This window comes from Pipistrellus hanaki (genome assembly GCF_964339955.1).
Source record: "Pipistrellus hanaki genome assembly, chromosome: 5".
NCBI classification, from domain to species: domain Eukaryota; kingdom Metazoa; phylum Chordata; class Mammalia; order Chiroptera; family Vespertilionidae; genus Pipistrellus; species Pipistrellus hanaki.
The window spans coordinates 79,775,340-79,793,917 of record NC_140507.1 but is presented as its reverse complement, the minus strand read 5'-3'; the positions used below and the strand labels follow the sequence as shown (position 1 = coordinate 79,793,917).

Sequence of the window (18,578 nt, the reverse complement as noted above, 5' to 3'; positions counted from 1 at the left end):
ATTGATGTTTAAGCTCATACAGAGGGCTTGATTTAGAAGCTGTCTTAAAATAAATAAAAATGGGCGGCTCCTTATGTTGGGGATTCTGAATCCTGACGAGACCAGGCTTTGGGCATATTTTCAACTATCTGGAATCACAAGATTCCTGAGATGCACTCATCTCTATGGACACAAATATATGTACATACATATATATTTTTTGAAAAACTGCTAGTCACTGCTAGTCATTTGGGGCTCCACCCCTTCCTGCAATCAAAGCTTCTACACTCTACAAAGGATTTCCCTTATAAGGTAAAAGAGGCTTGCTAGATACATGTGGCCAAGGAACAGGAAGATGTCGGTTAATCACACAAAAATCTAAATGAAACCAGCTGTTGGAGGCAGCCCCAGAAGTCTGCCACACGCCGGCTCTTGGCCCGCTCTCCAGGCGATTGAGAGTCTCCCCCACCGCTGGGCCCCACTCCTCCGCCCAAGAGTTCCTCCAGGCGTCCCCTCCTGACCAGGAGAAGCATGCTTTTGAAAAGCTAACTTTTTAAGATGTCTGCAACTTTCCAAAAACATCTCTCCTCCCCAAATGGATCTCCCACTCCTGTCTTGGCTCGCCGGCTGAGGGCCATTTCTAAGCAGAAGGAATTGTCCCCCAGTGAGATGACTTGGGATGAGATCAGAGGGAGGATTACGCCGGTTCCGTGTGCGAAAGGGGCCAAACCAGCTACTGTTGCAGGCTTACGGGATTACAGGCTGCGACTCGGGCCAGCCCTGCAGCAGTCTGGGGCACAATACCCACGGCGGTCCCACCTGGCCGGGCGTCTTCTCCACTTCTGGGGTCCCCACTCTGAGTACCAACCATATTCCAGCTTTCAGGGTCCCTTGGCTTTCATCCCCCACCTCTATCCCCACCCCCCACTTTTGAGTCTTTATACAATCAAGTGTCCTGTCCCAGAAAATTCTGAGTTTTCTGCTCAACCTCCATTTTGAAAATCCACTGGATGGCCTCTTCTCTACTATGATCCCACAACAGAACTGAGACCCCCCCCGGAATGCAAATCAGTTTTGTGTGTCTGTCCCCCTTACCCACCCGCATTAGACTGTGAGCTCTTCTGGGGATAGAGGGAGGGGAGAAAAGAACACCTACTATGCGCCAGATGCTCCCAGGGAGGTGTTACTCCTGGGACCTCCCAACCACCCTGGAGAGTCGCCATTATCATCGCCCCTCCTTTTCAGATGGGGAGACTCCTAGGGGCCAAGTATCTAGGAGCAGGAGATGGAATTAGAATCCAGATCTCTCTCCAACCCCAGGGATGGCCACCCTCCGCACCATCCGTCCCGGGGGACAGCCAGGGGATGGAGCGAGGGCGGCAACCCCCTCTCACTGAGCCCCATTATCTGCCGCCTCTGGCCCCGGGACCTGCAAGAGACCGATCGCCCGTGCTAACACTCCGAGGGTCCTCCGGGGAAGGAGCCCTGGTTCCCGCAGGGACCCGCCGGGAAGCGAAAGGCCGAGGGCTCATGGCTCACCGCCCCTCGCGGGGAGCGGGCTCGCGGCCGCCGCGCCCCGGGGAACCGCTGGGAAAGTTCAGCCGGAGCCTCGAGCCGCAGAAGAGGCGAGAGTGCAACGCAACCCCCCACCTCCACCCCCCAGCCGGCCGCCAGGCCAACCCCAGACAATGGAAGCCCGTTTCCACTCTCACTTCCCGCCCCGAGGAGCAGCCACGGGGCCGGCAGGGAGGCTGCACCTCGGGGTGCATGAAGCCCAAGGCTGCTCCTCGCACCCCCCCATCCCACCGCCTCCGGACCCCGGCACCAGCCGGAGGGAGCTCCAGGGCTGCCCGGTGCCCCTGCCCCACTCCGGGATCGCCTTAGCCCTCGGCCCCATCCCCCCATTTCCCGCTCGGCCGGCCCCTCCCAGCGCGGCCCCGGCGCTCCCGGCCCAGCCCCAGGCCAGGAAAGGCGGGAGGCTGCGGGGAAAGGGGGGTCTCAGCCACCAACCCCGGGCGGGGATGGGGTGGAAGTGGGGGGCGTTTGCGGGTCCCCGATCGGGAGCGGCGGGGCCCGAGGGCGCGAAGGCGGCTAACGCGGGGGAGGGGGCGGCCGGTGGCGGCGGGAACGCGGGAAGGGAGCGGCGCCGGGAGAAAGGGGGGCGCGCGGGCGAGCCGGGGGCGCGGGGTGCCGGGGCGGCCTCGCCGGGGGGAAGGGGGCGCGGGCGGGGGGCAGCAGCTCTCACTTTCTCGCGCCGCTCGCGCTCGCCGTCCAGCTCCCGCTGCAGGCCCTGCGCGCGGTCCTCCGCCTCGTCCGCCTGCTGCTGCAGCGCCTGGATCTTGCGCTTCACCGCCTCCAGGGAGTTGAGGCCGGCCATGGCACGGAGGCGGGGGGCGCACGCAGCGGGCGGCTGGTCTGGGCTAGAATGGGCCTCGGAGAAGCTGCCGCAGCCGCGCCCCAGCCCCCGAGCCTGAGCCTGAGCCTGCGCCGGTGCCGCCCCCGCTCCTCCCTGCCCCGGGCCCGGCCGCCGTCGGGGCGATGAGGTCACCCGGCCCGGCCGCCGACGTCAGCACCGCTGGGGGAGGGCCTGACGTCGGCACCGCTGGCCGCAGCTGCTGGAAAGTGCCCCTTTTCGGGACTTATTTGGAGAAAGCAGAGGGAGGCGCCGCCTTCCCTTCCTCCCCCTCCTCCTCCTGCTCCTGCTCCCGCTGCTCCTCTTCCTCCCTGCCCCCGGCTCCTCCGGTCCTGCCCCGCCGCATTCCTGCGCACGTACGTCCGAGGCCTTCTTCTCCGTCAGCTCCAGCTTCTCCTGCGCGTCCTTCAGGTCCTCCGAGTACTTGTCCAGCTCGTCCTCCGTCCCCTTCAGTTTCTTCTGGAGATGGGTCAGCTCCTCCTCCACCTGGGGACAGAGTGGGGAGCGCGTCAGCCTGGTCCCCCCCCCCCCCCCCCCACACACACACACATTCACAAAGGTCCTCTCCCTGGGCCTGTCTCCTCCTCTGTAACACGGGATAGCAATGCCTGTGGATTTGATTTTCACACCCTTTCCTCGTCCTGGGACCAGCTGTGCTTATCTTTTTTTTAGGGTTCCCCAATACTCTTGGGGAATCGAGTACAGCTTTGGAGAAACTTGAGTCCTGACACAGTTTCCCAGAAATATGCATTCAGGTTTGGATCCCAATTTCAGGGGTGCCGCCTCCCGGAGATCGGGGTTAAAATGAAAGAAGTTCGGCTCAGTGGATAGATCATCATCCAGCAGACTGGAGGGTTCCAGGTTTGATTCCCGCCAAGGGCACATGCCCAGGTTTTGCCCTGGATCCCCAGTACAGGGTGTGCAGGAAACAGCCAATCAATGGCTCCCTCTCACTTAGAAATAGATGTTTCTATTTCTCTTCCCTCTCCCTTCCTCTCTGAAAGCAATAAAAATATATATTTAAAAAGATGGGGGGGGTGTCTCATGGACCATCCCTACTTCCAGCTGACCCCCCTCTAGTTCTGCACCACCACCTCAAGCCAGAGAACCTTTCTAAGTGCATGTTTGTCCTCGCCCTGCCTAGAACCTGTCATGGCTCCCCATTGCCCAAGATAGCGGTTTTCACACTATCTCACAAAAATACTATGAAAGGTTTAAGGGCTCAGACGCCCCCCCCCCTCCCATTCCTGGACTTTGGGGGCTTGGCTAGAAGAGAGCTACCCTTCAGAAACCACTTTCTTCTGAGGCTCAGATGAAATATTTTAAATTCTTGCACATGTGGCTTTGATTTTAATAAAAACGTTCCCTACATTTCCTGAATTTTGAGGCATCTGTGTTTATCCTGAGAGTCTTGGCCCCCTCCCTACACCCGGTTTGAGAAGCTCAGGTCTGTGGCAGACGAACCACACACCCCTTACCTCTCCGTTCCCATTGCCGCCCAGCCCATCAGAGAGGGTCAGCTCAGGAACAACCCAGCTTGCACCTGCCCCCCTGCCCCTAATCCTGGGCTGAGGTGCTTAGTTCAAGTCTTGCTTGGGTCAGGCTTGTGACTTGGGTAGTTTGACTCCTGATCCTGTCCACGCTCCCAGCAGCCCCCTCGGACTCCCTGCATCCTCCCGCTTCCTCTTCCCGGCAGGAAGCCCAACGCCGCAGAGTCTTTCCCCGGGCCACACAGCACAGGAACCGAGTCCCCTCTACACCGGTCCTCACGCCAGGCCTGCCTCCCGGCATCCCTCTCTGACTTCCTGCTCGTCCTTCCGGAAGAGGGTATGTTACAAGCTGCTGTTCCTGCAGCTGTTATTATAGATCAAGCTGGGGATCTGACATGGGTTACATGTTCACTGGTGAGATGTGCAAAGTATGGGAATGTGTGTGTGTGTGTGTGTGTGTGTGTGTGCGCGCGCGCGTGCAGATTCTTAAAAGGGCCCCTGTGCCAAGGTGGCATCACCTAGCCTCTCATCCCGGAACCCCTGAGTGTCCCACGCTGAGCTGGAAATGGTGAAGGGTTAGAGGACTGGAGGAAGAAGAGGGTGGCAGCAGCTCAGGCCTAAATCAGGGTCTATGGGCCTTGATCTTGACCTCCAGGCAAGAAGCCTGACTCCAAGCCCCACTTGTATCCCCCTGTCCCCTTTTCTAACCTCAGTTTCTTCAGCAAAATGGAAGCCCTGACATGGTGGTCCCTGAGTGCCCATCCAGCTACAAAGACGATTGGGGTTTGATGACTTTTTCTGGCAAAATGTGTACCACAGGTGGGGACTGGGATAAAGTGGGCAGAGGGCTATGAAGCAATTAGAACGTGCCCATATCATAGAAGGGTAAACTGAGACCCCCCATGAGGAAGGGACTTGCCCCAGGCCATATAGATGGGGGATTTGAACCTTTGTCTGACTGACTCCAAGTGGGTTTGCTTGACCACTAAGTTATGCTTTGCCCACTGTCCAGCCCAGCCTTCTCCCACTGACCTCCCATGGCCAGCGCCTGTGCCCACTCTGCTGGGGGGGTTGCCTGCTGTTCTGGACAGAGCCCTTGTCACCCCCTGGGCCCCTCCAGTCCCTGTCCCTCCCTGGTCTAGTCCTACCCTGGAGGCAGGGAACCTCCCTCTGTGTTTGGCTCCATCTTCCCCAGCTCCTTGGGAGTCAGGCCTGGGGCTAAGGTCCCTCTGGGCCCCAGCATCACCCAGCACGGGCCAGGCACTCACCACTGACCCCTGGAGGAAGTTCTCAGAATGAATCCATGACACAACCCCAACCCCTAAATGGCTGGAGTTGGAGTGAAAAACAAGACTGACCCTCATCAGACCCTTTCCCTCTGAATTCCGCACAGAAAGCAGGTGCAGGTGGTGGCACCTTGCTGGCGGGCGGAGCCTTGCCCTGGCTCTGGGAGGTCTCCGATAAGTCACTTCCTCCTCAGGTTCCAGCTGGGAGGGTCACGGACAACACACCTTAGTCCCCGTAACCGGGGGCTTCGGGCAGGGCTGAGGCAGGATGTGGGGTCAAAGGCCAGCTGTGGCGGATGTCACTGCCCTGGGAGAGAAGTGGGCAGGAAGCAGGCGGGCAGGACCTCTTGGTCCCATTCCCACACAGCAGTCGGGGGTGGGGGCAGGGTTAGAGGCCTGGAATCTGGTCCTTGGGGCTTCCTCTGAAGCAGGCGGCACTCTGGGTAAGTTGAGTCCCTCATGGGCGCCCTGCTTCTGCTCCCAGGCAGGGCTGCCCATTGGCCCCAGGGAGCTCCCGCTTTCCCTTTGGACCTCTGGGGTCCTGGGTTTCATGCCGGGCCATCGGAAGCATCGTTTGCCCCCATTTCTTGGATGAAAACACTGAGGGCTCAGAGGGGGTCAGGTCAGCAACGTGCCCCGAGTCACAAAGCTAGATGATCCGGTCTGGGTTTGAGCACAGTCCACCCGAGTGGGAGGCTTTGTGGGGGTGGGGAAAACAGAATGGAAATCTAGCTGGAGGCCGGAGCACCCGTCCCTGCCACCTTTGCCACACAGCTGCCTGGAGACTTTGAACTTGTGTCTGCCTCGGTAGAGCTTACTATAGCAGCCACTCACACCTTAGTGAAAATTAGAGCCATCGAGTTGCTTTTCTCTGCTAAGCTCCTCGCGGTGAGGGTTGCATGATCTATGGAAGCAGGCAGCTCAGGGCCAGCACAGGATGGGCGGCTGTGTTTGTCCGGGAGGGGCCCAGGGCGGGGGAGGGGCGTTGGTGGTGGGGAGGGCTGAGGTGGAGCTGCCTGCACAGATGTGTCACGGCCCCAGGAAGTTGGGAGGGGCAGGAAACAGCCTTGCATTTATTGAGCGCTTACTTTGTGCCAGGTGCAGTGCCAGGGACCATACCCACGTAGTCACCTCTAATCCTCTCCCGGCTGCGAGGGAGGGGCCACTGTCACTTCCCCACTTCACACTTGAGGCCACGAAGGCACCGAGCGAGGTAAAGGCATTGCTCCAGGTGCTCAGTGACCAAGCTCCCACGGGGCCGGTCTGGGCTCAGAGCCTGTGCTTTTACCTGCCAAGCTTGCCTGGCGCCCGGGCTGGGCAGGGCTGGCCACTTGGTGTCACTGTCCCGGGCAGTTCTTGGGGCTCATTTGAGACCCTGATGCTCCGAGGACTTGGCCATCGATTCAGGGGAGGTGCCTGAGCCCTGGGGTGGGGGGTGGGGGCGCAGGGCACTAAGGAAGGGGCAGGACCCTGCCCTCTTCTCACTGGCTGCTCTGGACTGCCCAGCCCAGCCTCTGCCATTGCTCCTCTCTTAGCTTCCTGATGTCCCCTCATTGCCCGAGCCCCCTGGGACTCTTGCCCCGAAGCCAGGTTCACAGCAGGGACAGCGGGGCACCCCGATAAGCGGAGCCTCATGGAGAGTCTCAGATCCCCACGCACCCGGTCTCCACACCTTCCCCACCTCAGATGGGGAAAGTGACCTCTGGGGACTTGGGTTCCTGCCCGGCCATCGGAAGGCCCCCTCTGCCTCACCAGCCGCCCTGCAGCCAGTCACAGCTACCCCCCCCCACACACACACACACCACCCGTGGCCACCCTCCCAGGGCAGTCACCAACCCACAGACCACAGTCACAGGGCACAGGGCACCCCTCCCCCACAGCTTTGCATTGCCCCCCTGACCTCAACTGTCATGTTCTCTCCCCGCCCCCTCTCTCTCTCTCTCTCTCTCACACACACACACACACACACACACACACAAAGTAGCCCCGTCAAACACACACAGGCCAGCCCCAATAGAGTCACCTCAACACACACACACTTGCTCTGACATTCGCACATTCCATTAGTCGGGCCGCCTTTTGCACAAGCGCATGCGCAGCCAGCCTCTCCTCCATACACACAGCCCCACACTGACACCACCATTCACACACATCCACACTCTTTCACACCCACTTTTCAACAGCCACACGTTCGCTCACACTCATACCTCTCCTCACACCCTCATTTTCACAGCCACCAACATCCCTCCACACTCTCTCCAGTGGAAACACACACGCACACACACGTAGACACACAGAAATGCTCAAACACACACACTTACACACAGTGTCCCCCTGTATCTCTTTGTCTCTCCCTATTTCTTCAGGTTCTCCTCTCTCTCTCTCTCTCTCTCTCTCTCTCTCTCTCTCTCTCTCTCTCTCTCTCCACCCTATCCAGTACACATACATCCACCTGACACACTCACCCCAACACACCTCCACTCACTCGTACGTTTGCGCACATACACACCCTGTACAAACAGACACCCCTCCTTACTTGCTTGGCTCCGGCCGGTCCTGTTGGGTGGGTCCTGTCACCTCTCTCTCCCAGCCTGGGGACCCCCCCTCCAGAGGAGACAGTGATCCCCTCACTCTTCCTTGGCTGGGGCATCACCCCAACCTCCTTCCTCACCTCCAAGCACCAAGGTTTCCGAGAGCCCCACCCTCAGCCCAGAGCGTCACCGGCTCAGAGAGGGCATGGGGCCGCCCGGCGCGGCCCAGCGGCCAGACTCTCACCTGCTTGCACCTCTCCTCCGCGGCTTTCTTGTCCGACTCGGCCTGCTCGGCTCGGTCGATGGCATTCTCCTTGTCCAGCTTCAGCATCTGCATCTTCTTCTTGATGGCCTCCATGGCTGGGCGGAGAGGGGGCGCAGGTGGTGGGGCTGTGGCAGGCTGTGTGGCTGGGCTCAGTGAGCGGCAGGGCGGAGGGGAAGCCCTTATAGCCTGCCCAGGGTGTGCCGCCTGCCGGGGCGAGTCTTGGAGGAGGCCCAAGCCCAGGCTGGCCGGGCCAGCCGCCACTCGCTCGCTCAGGAGGACTTGGCCAGCTCACCAGGCACCCGCAGCACGTACCTTATTTGGGCCTAGGATTTTCTCAAAGGAAAAAAAAAAAAAAAGCCGAACCCATTTCCATTTTTAACCTGGTGACGCTGGTCCCACCTGAAGCTGGGGGCACAGCGCTGGCCCCGGAGGGTCCCCTGTGGCCTGCTGGTCGGCCTCAATTTCCTCATCTGTGGCTGGGAGGCTGAAGAGGACTGTGGGTGCGTCAGAGTGGGCCGGGGAGGCTCCTGTCCTCCCTGCTCCTGCCCCCCTGGTACTGCCTCCGGGAATTGGGGTCAGGTCCCCATCCATCTCCTGCTACCACCCAGGGGGTCCTCCTCCCTCTTCCTGGAGGGTCTTTGTCTCATCATCTTCTCCCTCCGTCTCTGCTTCGGTGACTGTCTCTGTTTCTCTCCATCCCTCCGTCTCTGTCTTTTGATCTGTGTCTCTCTCCATCTCTCTGCCTGTCTCTCTGTCTCTCTCATGTTGTCACTGTGTCCTTCTCCAGGTCTCTGTGTCTGTCTCCATTCCCCTCCCTCTGTCTCCCTGTCTCTGATTCTCTCTGTAACTCTTTGCCTCTCTCCCTCTATTTCTTCAGGCTCCTCTCTCTGTCCCTGTCTGTGTCCCCCTCTCCCTCTGTCATCTCCCTGCTCCCATGGACCCGGCTCACGTGGGTCAGACAGACCTGGGCTGCCTCTCTCTCAGAAACTTGGAGACCCCGGCAGGCCGAGGCCAGACCCTGACGCCCTCCCTGCTCAGCTCAGAATCCCGCTGTGGCTCTGCAGTCCCCCCAGGAACAGGAGGCCTAGCCCCTCCGCCTCTCCTCAAGACTCCTGCCCACCCCACCCACCCCTACCTACCCCCAGCTCTCCCAGCTCAGTGCCCAGAGCTGCCCGCAGGGCTGCCATTTCTTCCTTCCCGTCTCTGCACCTGAGGTCCCCGCTGCCCTCTGTGCCTCCCCCTCTCCCCATCGCTGGGCAGGATTCGCTGCCTTTAGTTCATTTTATGTAAATATATCTTGATTGGTTTCAGAGAGGAAGGGAGAGGGAGAGAGAGATAGAAACCTCAATGCTGAGAGGAAATCATTGATGGGCTGCCTCCTGCATGCCCCCACTGGGGATGGAGCCTGTAACCTGGGCATGTGCCCTGACCGGGAATCGAACCGTGACTTCCTAGTTCACAGGTCAATGCTCAACCCCCGGCTGGGCGGATTCGCTGCCTTTAGAAAGACTTGTTTGCTCATTCATTCACTTGACAAACACAGTGCCTTTCACAGGTCGATAGCAGCACGTACTCAGAATGTGGGAGCTATTACTCTTATTTGATCATCACTTTCAGACTGAGCTGCTTTCGGGGAGGCCTGTGCCTTGGTCTTGTCTGGGGGCCCTTGAGAGCCTGGGACCCAGGTGATCCTTATGAATTAAAGTGAGCAATCCCTTCTCTGCACTCACACTCTCTCACACACAGTTCTTTAACCAAGAAACTTGTATTCATCCTTCAAAACCCAGATCAAATGGCTCTTCCTCCAGGAAGCCCTTCCGAACAGAGCCCTGAACCAACACTTCCAGATGGTATAGAGGCTTCTGTGTTCCCTGCCCAAGGCCACAGCAGGAGTGGGACAACGAGAGAGACTGAGCAGTAGTCAGCACCCCTGGGGAGTCTGGGGTGGGGGTGGGGGGCAGGCCAAAATTCAGAGTTCTTGGCTTCCCTTTGCCCCATCCTGATTCCTTCACTGCTCCTTAAGCTATTAGTCCTTCTCTTTGTCATGGTTAGAACTCCCCCACTCAACGGTATTGGGGCCATAATAGCAGCAAACAGAACATTCTGGAACCTCTTTTATGCTCTGAGGATATTGGTTTATCCCCATCTCCCCCCACTCTGTTTCCTCCTTTTCCCGGCAGTGCCAAGCACAGTGTAGACCACGGAATACTGCTCACTGAGTGCCCACCGTGTGCCAAACAGGGTTCTGAGCTCTCGACCGGCAGCATCTCACGTCAGCCTCCCTGAGCGATGAGCAGGGGGCTGCTTTTATTCTCATTTGACAGAGGAGGAAGCTGAGGTCCAGGGTCACCCAGCTTGCGAGTGGCAGAGCTGGACCCTGACCTAGCTGACCTTAGGACAGAGCTGGAGAGGGGTCCTAGCCCGCCCTCCCCCCATTCCCTGACTGTCTCAAGCAGCTGCCTCCCCTGCCTGCTGGCCCTGGGAGACCCTGAGCCTGCCTCGCAGGTGGGGTGGCTAATTCCAGGTCTGACACCACCAGCTTGAAGAGGGATCTCTCCCCCAGGAGGCGCCTGCTCGCTCCATGGCCTTGTAGGACAGACCCTGGTCCGCACCGGCCTCTTGCTCAGGGAGCTCCCAGAGGTGGAATCCGACACCTGGCAGGGGAGAGGGACCCGGGCGTGCTGTAGGGCCCAGCGGCGCCATCCTGCCCTGCAGCCTTGGGACTGGAGTGACGTCCTCTCCATGTACCTGCCTCATGGACATCCCAGAAGCCCTGGCCAGACCTGAAGGGTCATCTGGGGTCCCTGGCCCCTGGGGGCACTGACCCAGCTGTCCAGGCTGTGTGGCCTGGGGCACCGGGCAGTGGAGGCTGCCATTTATAGCTCGGGAGGAGTCATCTCCCCTCCTGCATGTAACTCTCCAGCTGGGGGCTTCTGAGGATCCCAGTGGGGGCAGAGTCCCCAATACCACCTGGCCCCCAGGGCTGCGAGGCTTGGGGTCACTTATGGAGCATCTGCTACATGCCGGGCACTGGGCGGGCTTTGAAGACACAGGGGTGGACATAACTGAGGCCAGAGGCAGAGACGCCCAATGCCTGCAAACCATTATGACCTTCATAGGGGTTGGGGCGAACTGCTGTCTGAGCTTGGGCTCCCCCAGAAGCTGACCCCAGGACAAGAATTCTGGGGCAAGTAATTTATTTGGGAGGCAGCCCCAGGAGACACGGATGGGAGTTGGGGGGTGGGAGGGTAGGAGGGTTGGAGGTGAGACAGAGAAGGGAAGGCGCCAGTAACTGCAGTCATGAAACCAGCTGCTACCAGTCTGGACAACTGGGGCGCAGTGCCTCGGGCATCTCTGGGAGGCAGCAGAGAGCACCTTCTTCGGAGTCATCTTGGCTGGAGGGCGGGGAAGCTGGGCTATTTATCCACCAATCCCCATCCCCGTTCCTTAAGACTGCTCCCTGGTTGGGTGGCCCGGGAAGGGAGGTTGCCTTGTCTTGGGCCACGCCTGCTTCAGCAGCTGGCGGAAGACCAGCACTCCGAAACATGCAGCTGCTGGAAGGAGGAATCTCTGGGTAGGAGTGGGGTGGGGTGGGGAGAGTGGGAGAGTGTCCAATAAAAATGGTACTGGAGCCTGGCTGGTGTCTCAGAGGTTAGAGCCTCGGCCCACGCACTGAAGGGCCACAATTTTGAGTCCCCATCAAGGGCATGTACCTTGATGGGGACTCAAACTCGGGGCTGCAGAATCATTGATCAGGGGATGCAGGTTTGATCCCAGATCCGGTTGGGGTGTGTGCAGGAGGCAACCAATAAACGTCTCTCTCTCTCTCTCTCTCTCTCTCTCTCTCTCTCTCTCTCTCTCTCTCTCTCTCTCTCTCCTCTCTCTCCCTCCCTTCCTCCCACTCTCTAAAAAATCAATGGGAAAAGTACCCTGGGATGAGTATTAATAAAAACAACAAAAAGTTGCCGAAACCGATTTGGCTCAGTGGTAGAGTGTCGGTCTGCAGACTGAAAGGTCCCAGGTTCGATTCCGGTCAAGGGCATGTACATTGGTTGTGGGCACACCCCTGGCAGGGGGTGTGCAAGAGGCAGCTGGTCGATGTTTCTCTCTCATCGATGTTTCTAGCTCTCTATATCTCTCTCCCTTCCTAAAAAAAAAAAAAAAAAAAAAAAAAAATCAATAAAAAATATATTAAAAAAAAAAAGTTAATGGAATGTCTAACAGGGAGACCTGGTGAGCCTTGGGGGAAGGTCAGGAAGGTCTTCCCTGAGGAGGTAGCAGGCGGTGAGGTCCGGAGGAGGACTGAAAGGTGAGATGGGGCAGTGGACATGGGGGTTGCAGATTCAAAGACCACAGGTGGGAGGGCTGGGTGTACCTTGGATGGGACAACAGAGGACAGTATGGGGGTGCCCCCCCCATGTCTCTCCTGGAGTTTGGGGCATGCTGAGAGACTGTGGGGCCAGAGTGAATGCACTGAGCTGGAGGAAAAGAGCCAAGTTGTTCTCACCTGGCACCTACGGAGTCTTGCTTATTGAAGAATAATATGACGATGATAATCAAAATGGCACTGGCTAAGGACGGCCCAGAGTGTGTGCTGGACAGGTCACTTGAGGAGTGGGGCGGGGGGGGGGGGGGTTTCACTCCCCCTTTACCCAGACTTTGTGCCGTAAGCACTTGGAAGTCCCCAGCGGGGAAGCTGCTCGCCAAGGTCACGCAGCTGGCACGTGACAAAGGCAGGATTTGAACCTGAGTCTGTTTGATTCCTTGGAACCTGAAACCCAGCTCCAGCGCTGCAGCCCTGTTTCTTGAGTCCGTGTGGGGAGCAGGGGGCAGAGAGCCTGGTGCCCTTCCAGGGTTCTCTGAGGTAGATTCCAAGGGCCCTGCGTGGGTTACCCAGCTTGCCCACGAATGCGGGAGAGCAGGCATGACCACAAGCTTTGCAGCATCGTCATGATAATTAATAATAATTATAGTTAACACTGACATGGCCCTCCATCTGCCTGTGCTGTTCGAAGTGCTTTGCATGTATAAGCCCATATATGATTTTCACAATATCCCCGTGGTTACTGGGGCTATTGTTCTTCTTCTATTTATTTCAGAGAGGAAGGGAGAGGGAGAGAGAGATAGAAACATCAATGATGAGAGAGAATCATTGATCAGCTGCCTCCTGCATGCCCTTAACCAGAATCGAACCTGGGACCTTCAGTCCACAGGGTGGTGCTCTATCCACTGAGCAAAATCAGCTAGGGCCTAGCTGCTAGGGCCTATTGTTCTCATTTTACAGGAGAAACTGAAGTGGAGAAGTCAAGGTCACACAGTTAAAAGTGGCAGAACCAGGACTTGAACAAACCTGGGCGGTCTGACTCCACAATCTACACACTGAACCACTACACTGAAAAGCCTCATGTGCTTGACTTCCAGCCCAAATTACCCTCACAGATGCCAGCCACAGCCCATTGAATGCCAGTGCTACCACTATTGGGAGACACTTCTTCCTGAGTTTCTGGTATCTACACCAATAAAAGAGAAATATGCAAATTACCATCACTCCACTATGCTACCAGCCAATCAGAGTGAGTTTGCAAATTAGCTTGAAACTATGGCAGCAGCCCCCCCTCCCGCCCCTCAGGGCCTGTGGGGGTCGGAGAAGTTGGATGCCAGCGCCTGAGGCTGGCTATAGCCTGGTAGATGGAGAAGCCGCCCACCCCACACCTGCAGCTGGCTACGGCCTGAGAGACAGAGAAGTCGACCACCCCTCGGTCCCAGGCACCAGCACTTGTGGCTGCAGCACAGGCAAAGCCACCTGCCCACCATCCCATGGCTGCAGCCCACCTGGGCACCTATGGCTGACCAGAGGGAGGGAAGCCCGGATCCCGGGTGCCTGTGGTCAGCTGGAGGAGGGAATCCTGGGTCCCGGACGTGGAGTCGAGGCAGAAATGGTTAGTGGCAGTCAAGCCAGAAGGGGAGCAGTTAGGGACAATCAGGCTGGCAGGCAGAAGTTAGGGGCAATCAGGCAGGCAGGTGAACAGTTAGGAGCCAACCGTTCTGGATTGTGAGAGGGATGTCTGGATTGTGAGAGGGATGTCTGACTTCTGGTTATCCCTGAGAGGTCGTGATGGAACATTCCCCTCTCTCTCCCACTCCCCCCACCCTGTTCACGAATTTTGTGCACCAGGCCACTAGTTTTCATATAACTTATAAGCAGGGGCATGGGCAGCTTTTTGCTCTGCTGTGTTTTTAAGGATGTTTGGATAGCAAACAGCCTTAGAAGGCAGAGAGTTTCTTCCTGTGGAGCAGAGGGCATATAATAAAGATGAATGCCTCTGAGATAAAGGAAGTTTGTTTGCAGTCTACTTGAAAAGACTGGGGTTTCTGCCTGACTGGTGTGACTCAGTGGTTGAGAATCAATCCATGAACCAGGAGGTCATGGTTCAATTCCCAGTCAGGGCACATGTCCAGGTTGTGGGCTTGATGACCAATAGGGGGTGTGCAGGAGGCTGCTGATCAATGATTCTCTCTCATCATTGATGTTTCTATCTCTCCCTTCCTCTCTGAAATCAATCTCTATATATATAAAAGGCTAATAGGCAAAGTGTCCCCTCGGGAGTTTGACTGGGAGAACGGGAGTTCGATTGCTCGCTATGACATGCACTGACCACCAGGGGGTGGCATGGAACATGGTAGGCGACCAGCAGCAGCAGTGGGGCACTGAGGGAGCAAGGGAAGGAGGAGGTGGGAAGGAACCCCATTGGCCCTGATTGCCAGCCAAGCCTAGGGACCCTACCCATGCACAAATTTCGTGCACTGGGCCTCTAGTAAAAATACATGTAACGAAAGAAAAGATTGGGGATTCTAAGCTTGGAGTTCCTCAGCTGTGATGCAAACCCAGTGTCCATCCAATGCCAATCTGGGTTCACCTGCATTGTCCCCATGGGACTTGGGTGGAGCAGGCAAATCCAAGATTCAGGCTGCCTGCTCTGCTGGGAGTGAGTATATCTTTTGTCTCTGACCCTGGAGTGTTGCATTTTCCGCCAGCACCAGTGAAACCATGACAGATTAAATTGACAGTTTGAAAGTAGGGAAACTTCCAGACACCTTATAGTTCTCGGTACCCACTTGCTCTCTCTGTGATGCCACCTGTCACCGAGGTGTCGCTCTTGGGATTCTGGATGCAGCCTGTTTAGGTTACACCTCAGCTGCTGCCTTTCTGACCTGCTGTAGATTTGGATGGTGAAGAGTTACACTGCCGCCTGAGGAACACAGGAAACCAGACCCCAGGATTCAAGCTCCACTTTGGGGTAAGGTTCAGGTTTAGCTCTTATACCTAAAATGCAAAGGCTCAAAAGTCAAAGGACTCTGCAAATGGACCTCATTATTTGTTTAGCAATGCACTTCCTTGGAAAAGCTTAGCTTCTGATTTAAATGCTTCCAGTTGGTTTCCTTGCTAGGAGACACACCCGATGCTCTTTCCTAGCCTGAGTTTTTGTGTCCATTTCATTTGCAGCATTTGCTTCCTTAAATGACCTAGCTATGTGCCACTCTCAGTGAATGGGCATCTGAAACAGTAGCCTTGGGCAAGAGGCAATCTTTCTATGTATGCTCTTTTGAGGGACAGGAAGCTGTGGGCTCTTTCCGTCTTGTGATGTTTCTGAATCTGAAATGTGGCCAATTCTTGTCTAAGATCATCGCATTCTTGCAATTCTTTGCGATAAATAGCAAGGAGCAGCCAACCACAGTGACATGCTAGCTCTTTCCAATCACTTTTAGAAACTCAGGCTCCACAGACACATGATCTACCTCTCAGGTTATCGAAGTGATGGTATTACCAAGTGTTGTTCTTTGGCAGAACAATGGTCGCCAGCCTTCCAGCCTGCAATATACACTGAGTGTTTACTCTGATCTCTGAATGCATAATAATCTGGCCCCTCAGTGTATCTACCTAATAAAAGAGTAACATGCTAATTGACTGTACTTTTGAAATGCCCACTAACCAATCAGGAATGAGCATGCAAATTAACCCAACAAAGATGGCGGGTTAATTTTCATACTTGGGCACTGAGCGGTGGCTGGGGGTGGGGTGGGACACAGGTGTTCCGCACCACCCCAGCCACTTCAGGCCTCTGGGCAACGTGGGAAGGTGGAAAGGTGGCTCCAGGCCAGAGCAAAGGCAGTGCTGGAAGCCAGGGGAAGAAAAATTCTTGCACGAATCTTCATGCACCAGGCCTCTAGTGTGTGTGTGTGTGTGTGTGTGTGTGTCTGTGTATTGTCCCCTCGACCAGGAGTTCGACCAGCAGGCAGGCCGGCCAGCTGCCCATGTCCCCTCCCCCTGGCCACACACACACACATACACACACACACACACTAGAGGCCCGGTGCATGAATTTGTGCATGGGCGGGGTCAGTCTTGGGGGCGGTTGGCCAAACTGCCTGCTGGTCAAACTCCTGGGGACAATTTGCATATTAGCCTTTTAAAATATAGGATATACACTGAGTGGCCAGATTATAATAATCATAACAATCTGGTGTGTCCTTATCACCACACCACCAACTGATTTTTCATTTTTGTGGTGACTCCAATTTCCATGCTAGGATTAATAGCTTACTTGCTGCAGTAGTTTTCTAGGGCTTCCGTAACAAACAACCACAAACTGCTTGACTTAAATAACTAACATTATTCTCTCACAGTGCTGGGGACCAGAAGTCTGAAATCCAGGTGCTGGCTCTTTGGCTCTTTCTGAGACTGCTGGTTCCGACTGAGGCAAAGATTTTTTTTTTGTTTCCTGCTCTACCCTAAACCTGTAAAAGCGCACCTATGCTGTAACAGATGCTCACTAAGGAGTTGCTGGAAGGATGAGATAGTAAAGAAATGAACCAAGATGATAGGAAATAAATATCTAAGATTGGGACCGGACAGGGGAATTCAGGACAGACGGGCGCTCTGTGCGGACACTCAGGTGGGCATCCCAACGTTGTGGTCACCAAATAAAAACTGGCTTCCTGCCGGGACCGGTTTGGCTCAGTGGATAGAGCGTCGGCCTGCTGACTGAAAGGTCCCGGGTTCGATTCCGGGCAAGGGCATGTACCTTGGTTGCGGGCACATCCCCAGTAGGGGATGTGCAAGAGGCAGCTGATCGATGATTCTCTCTCATGGATGTTTCTAACTCTCTATCCCTCTCTCTTCCTCTCTGTGAAAAATCAATAAAATATATTTTTAAAAAAACAAACAAAAAAAGCTGGGTTCCTGCTGACGAGGCCCGCAGGTGCCCTTCATGTCGCTGTTGTGTTGGCTGCAGGTGAGGGGTTCAGCCTGGGCGTGACCAGGGTACATCATGGCAGCGGCTGTGTCCTTCTGGGCCGTGTGGGAGAACACGGGGCTGAAATAAACCCCAATGAGCACCCCGTAGAGCAGCGACACCACAGAGAGCTGAGAGCCACCAGTGGAGAAAGCCCTCTGCTTGCCTCTTGTGGGCGGGACCCCCAGGCCGCAGCAAAGCTGAATGTGTAGGAGACCGATATGCCCACCGAGGGGGTGATGATAATGATGATGATGATGGGCAGGGCGCCCGCGGTGTACACCATTACATTATGGGGGAAGGTGTCGGAGCAGGCCAGCTTCAGAAAAGGACTAGGTCACAGAAGAAGTGGGGTGGGGCAGGGGGGTGGGGTGGGGTGGGGAGAGGGAGCAGGAGACCCGGTTGTGGGTGCAGAATAACAGATGGGTTAGTAATACCATGTGGGTCAGGACACCTCCGAAGGCTGTGGTCCGGGTGCCACCGCCAGGAGCCACAGAGCTGTGGTGTTCCAGACGTGGCGGAGTGCAGCAGGTGGCAGATGGCCATGTGGCGGCTGTAGGCTACGGCGGCCAGCAGGAAGCGGTCAATGCCAGCAAACCAGGTGGAGAACATTTCGGTCAGACTGCCAGAGGAAGGGACCCCTTTGTGTCCTGACACGTGGTCGGCCAGCACCTTGGGGGTGATGGTGGAAAGGAAGCATGCCCACACGGCCAGGTAGGCCAGGAAGAAGTGCTTGGGTGTGTGGAGCGGCGACAGTGACGATGGCCAGGACGATGAGTAGGTTCCCCAGCCCCATAACAAGGTACAGACTCAGGGACAGTATAAGCAGCAGCTGCTGCGGCTTGGGGTCTTCTGAGAGGCCCGGGGAGAAGGAACTCAGAGACCCAGGTGAGATTTGCCCTTACACCTGGGTCTCTGGAGCAACTAGAGCGGAAATGAGGAGCTGTCCGTGGTCCTGGCCAAGGCCAGCCCCTCCATTGCATCCTGGACTTCATCCCATCATTAGTTCAGACATTCATCAGTTCTCCCACTTTCCCCTGCAACAGGACCCCTGCACGCCCCCCCTCCCGCCTCATCTGCTGCATCATTTCCATCAGTGAACACACCACTCTGCTCCCTGCCCGCCTGCAGGATGTCACCGGCAGCTTGGCGCATGGCTCCCAGGTGCGCTGACCCTGTCTCACCTCCATTACCTGTCTCTCTAAGTCCACAGGAACAGGCTAAGCTAGCACATGGGGTAACAAGGGAGTTCTGGGAGTCGACAGCCCCAGAAGTGACCTTTGGACAGCGAGGACCCAGGCATATTGGGTGAAGTCCTGGC

At 56.6% G+C, this 18,578-nt stretch overlaps 1 protein-coding gene, 1 long non-coding RNA gene and 1 pseudogene across 5 annotated transcripts in view; 1 reads left to right on the top strand and 2 right to left on the bottom strand.

Annotated features, from left to right (window-relative positions):
* TPM4 (tropomyosin 4) overlaps window positions 1–8,230 on the bottom strand; it is a 21,001-nt gene extending 12,771 nt beyond the window's left edge. The window contains exons 1-2 of one of the 2 annotated variants that reach the window (XM_084886034.1): window positions 7,944–8,230; window positions 2,753–2,878 (exon numbers count right to left, since the gene is read on the bottom strand). In XM_084886034.1, the coding sequence (XP_084742160.1) occupies window positions 2,753–2,878; window positions 7,944–8,057 (240 nt within the window). In that variant the 5' untranslated portion in view covers window positions 8,058–8,230. Of the gene's footprint in view, window positions 1–2,224; window positions 2,676–2,752; window positions 2,879–7,943 lie in introns of those variants that run through there. The other variant, XM_084886035.1, reaches the window with a different exon arrangement.
* LOC311623707 lies at window positions 2,770–18,578 on the top strand. Of its 2 annotated transcripts, none has more exons than XR_014795196.1 (4): window positions 2,770–2,861; window positions 3,065–3,147; window positions 4,045–4,219; window positions 18,471–18,578. It is a non-coding gene; the product is annotated as an uncharacterized lncRNA (long non-coding RNA). The 2 variants fall into 2 exon arrangements; XR_014795197.1 differs by lacking the exon at window positions 18,471–18,578 and adding an exon at window positions 16,650–17,185.
* LOC311622619 (olfactory receptor 1f45-like) lies at window positions 17,232–18,412 on the bottom strand (annotated as a pseudogene). The gene is made up of 3 exons: window positions 18,364–18,412; window positions 17,283–18,164; window positions 17,232–17,239 (listed from the first exon to the last, which is right to left on the bottom strand). The product of its transcript is annotated as an olfactory receptor 1f45-like (transcript).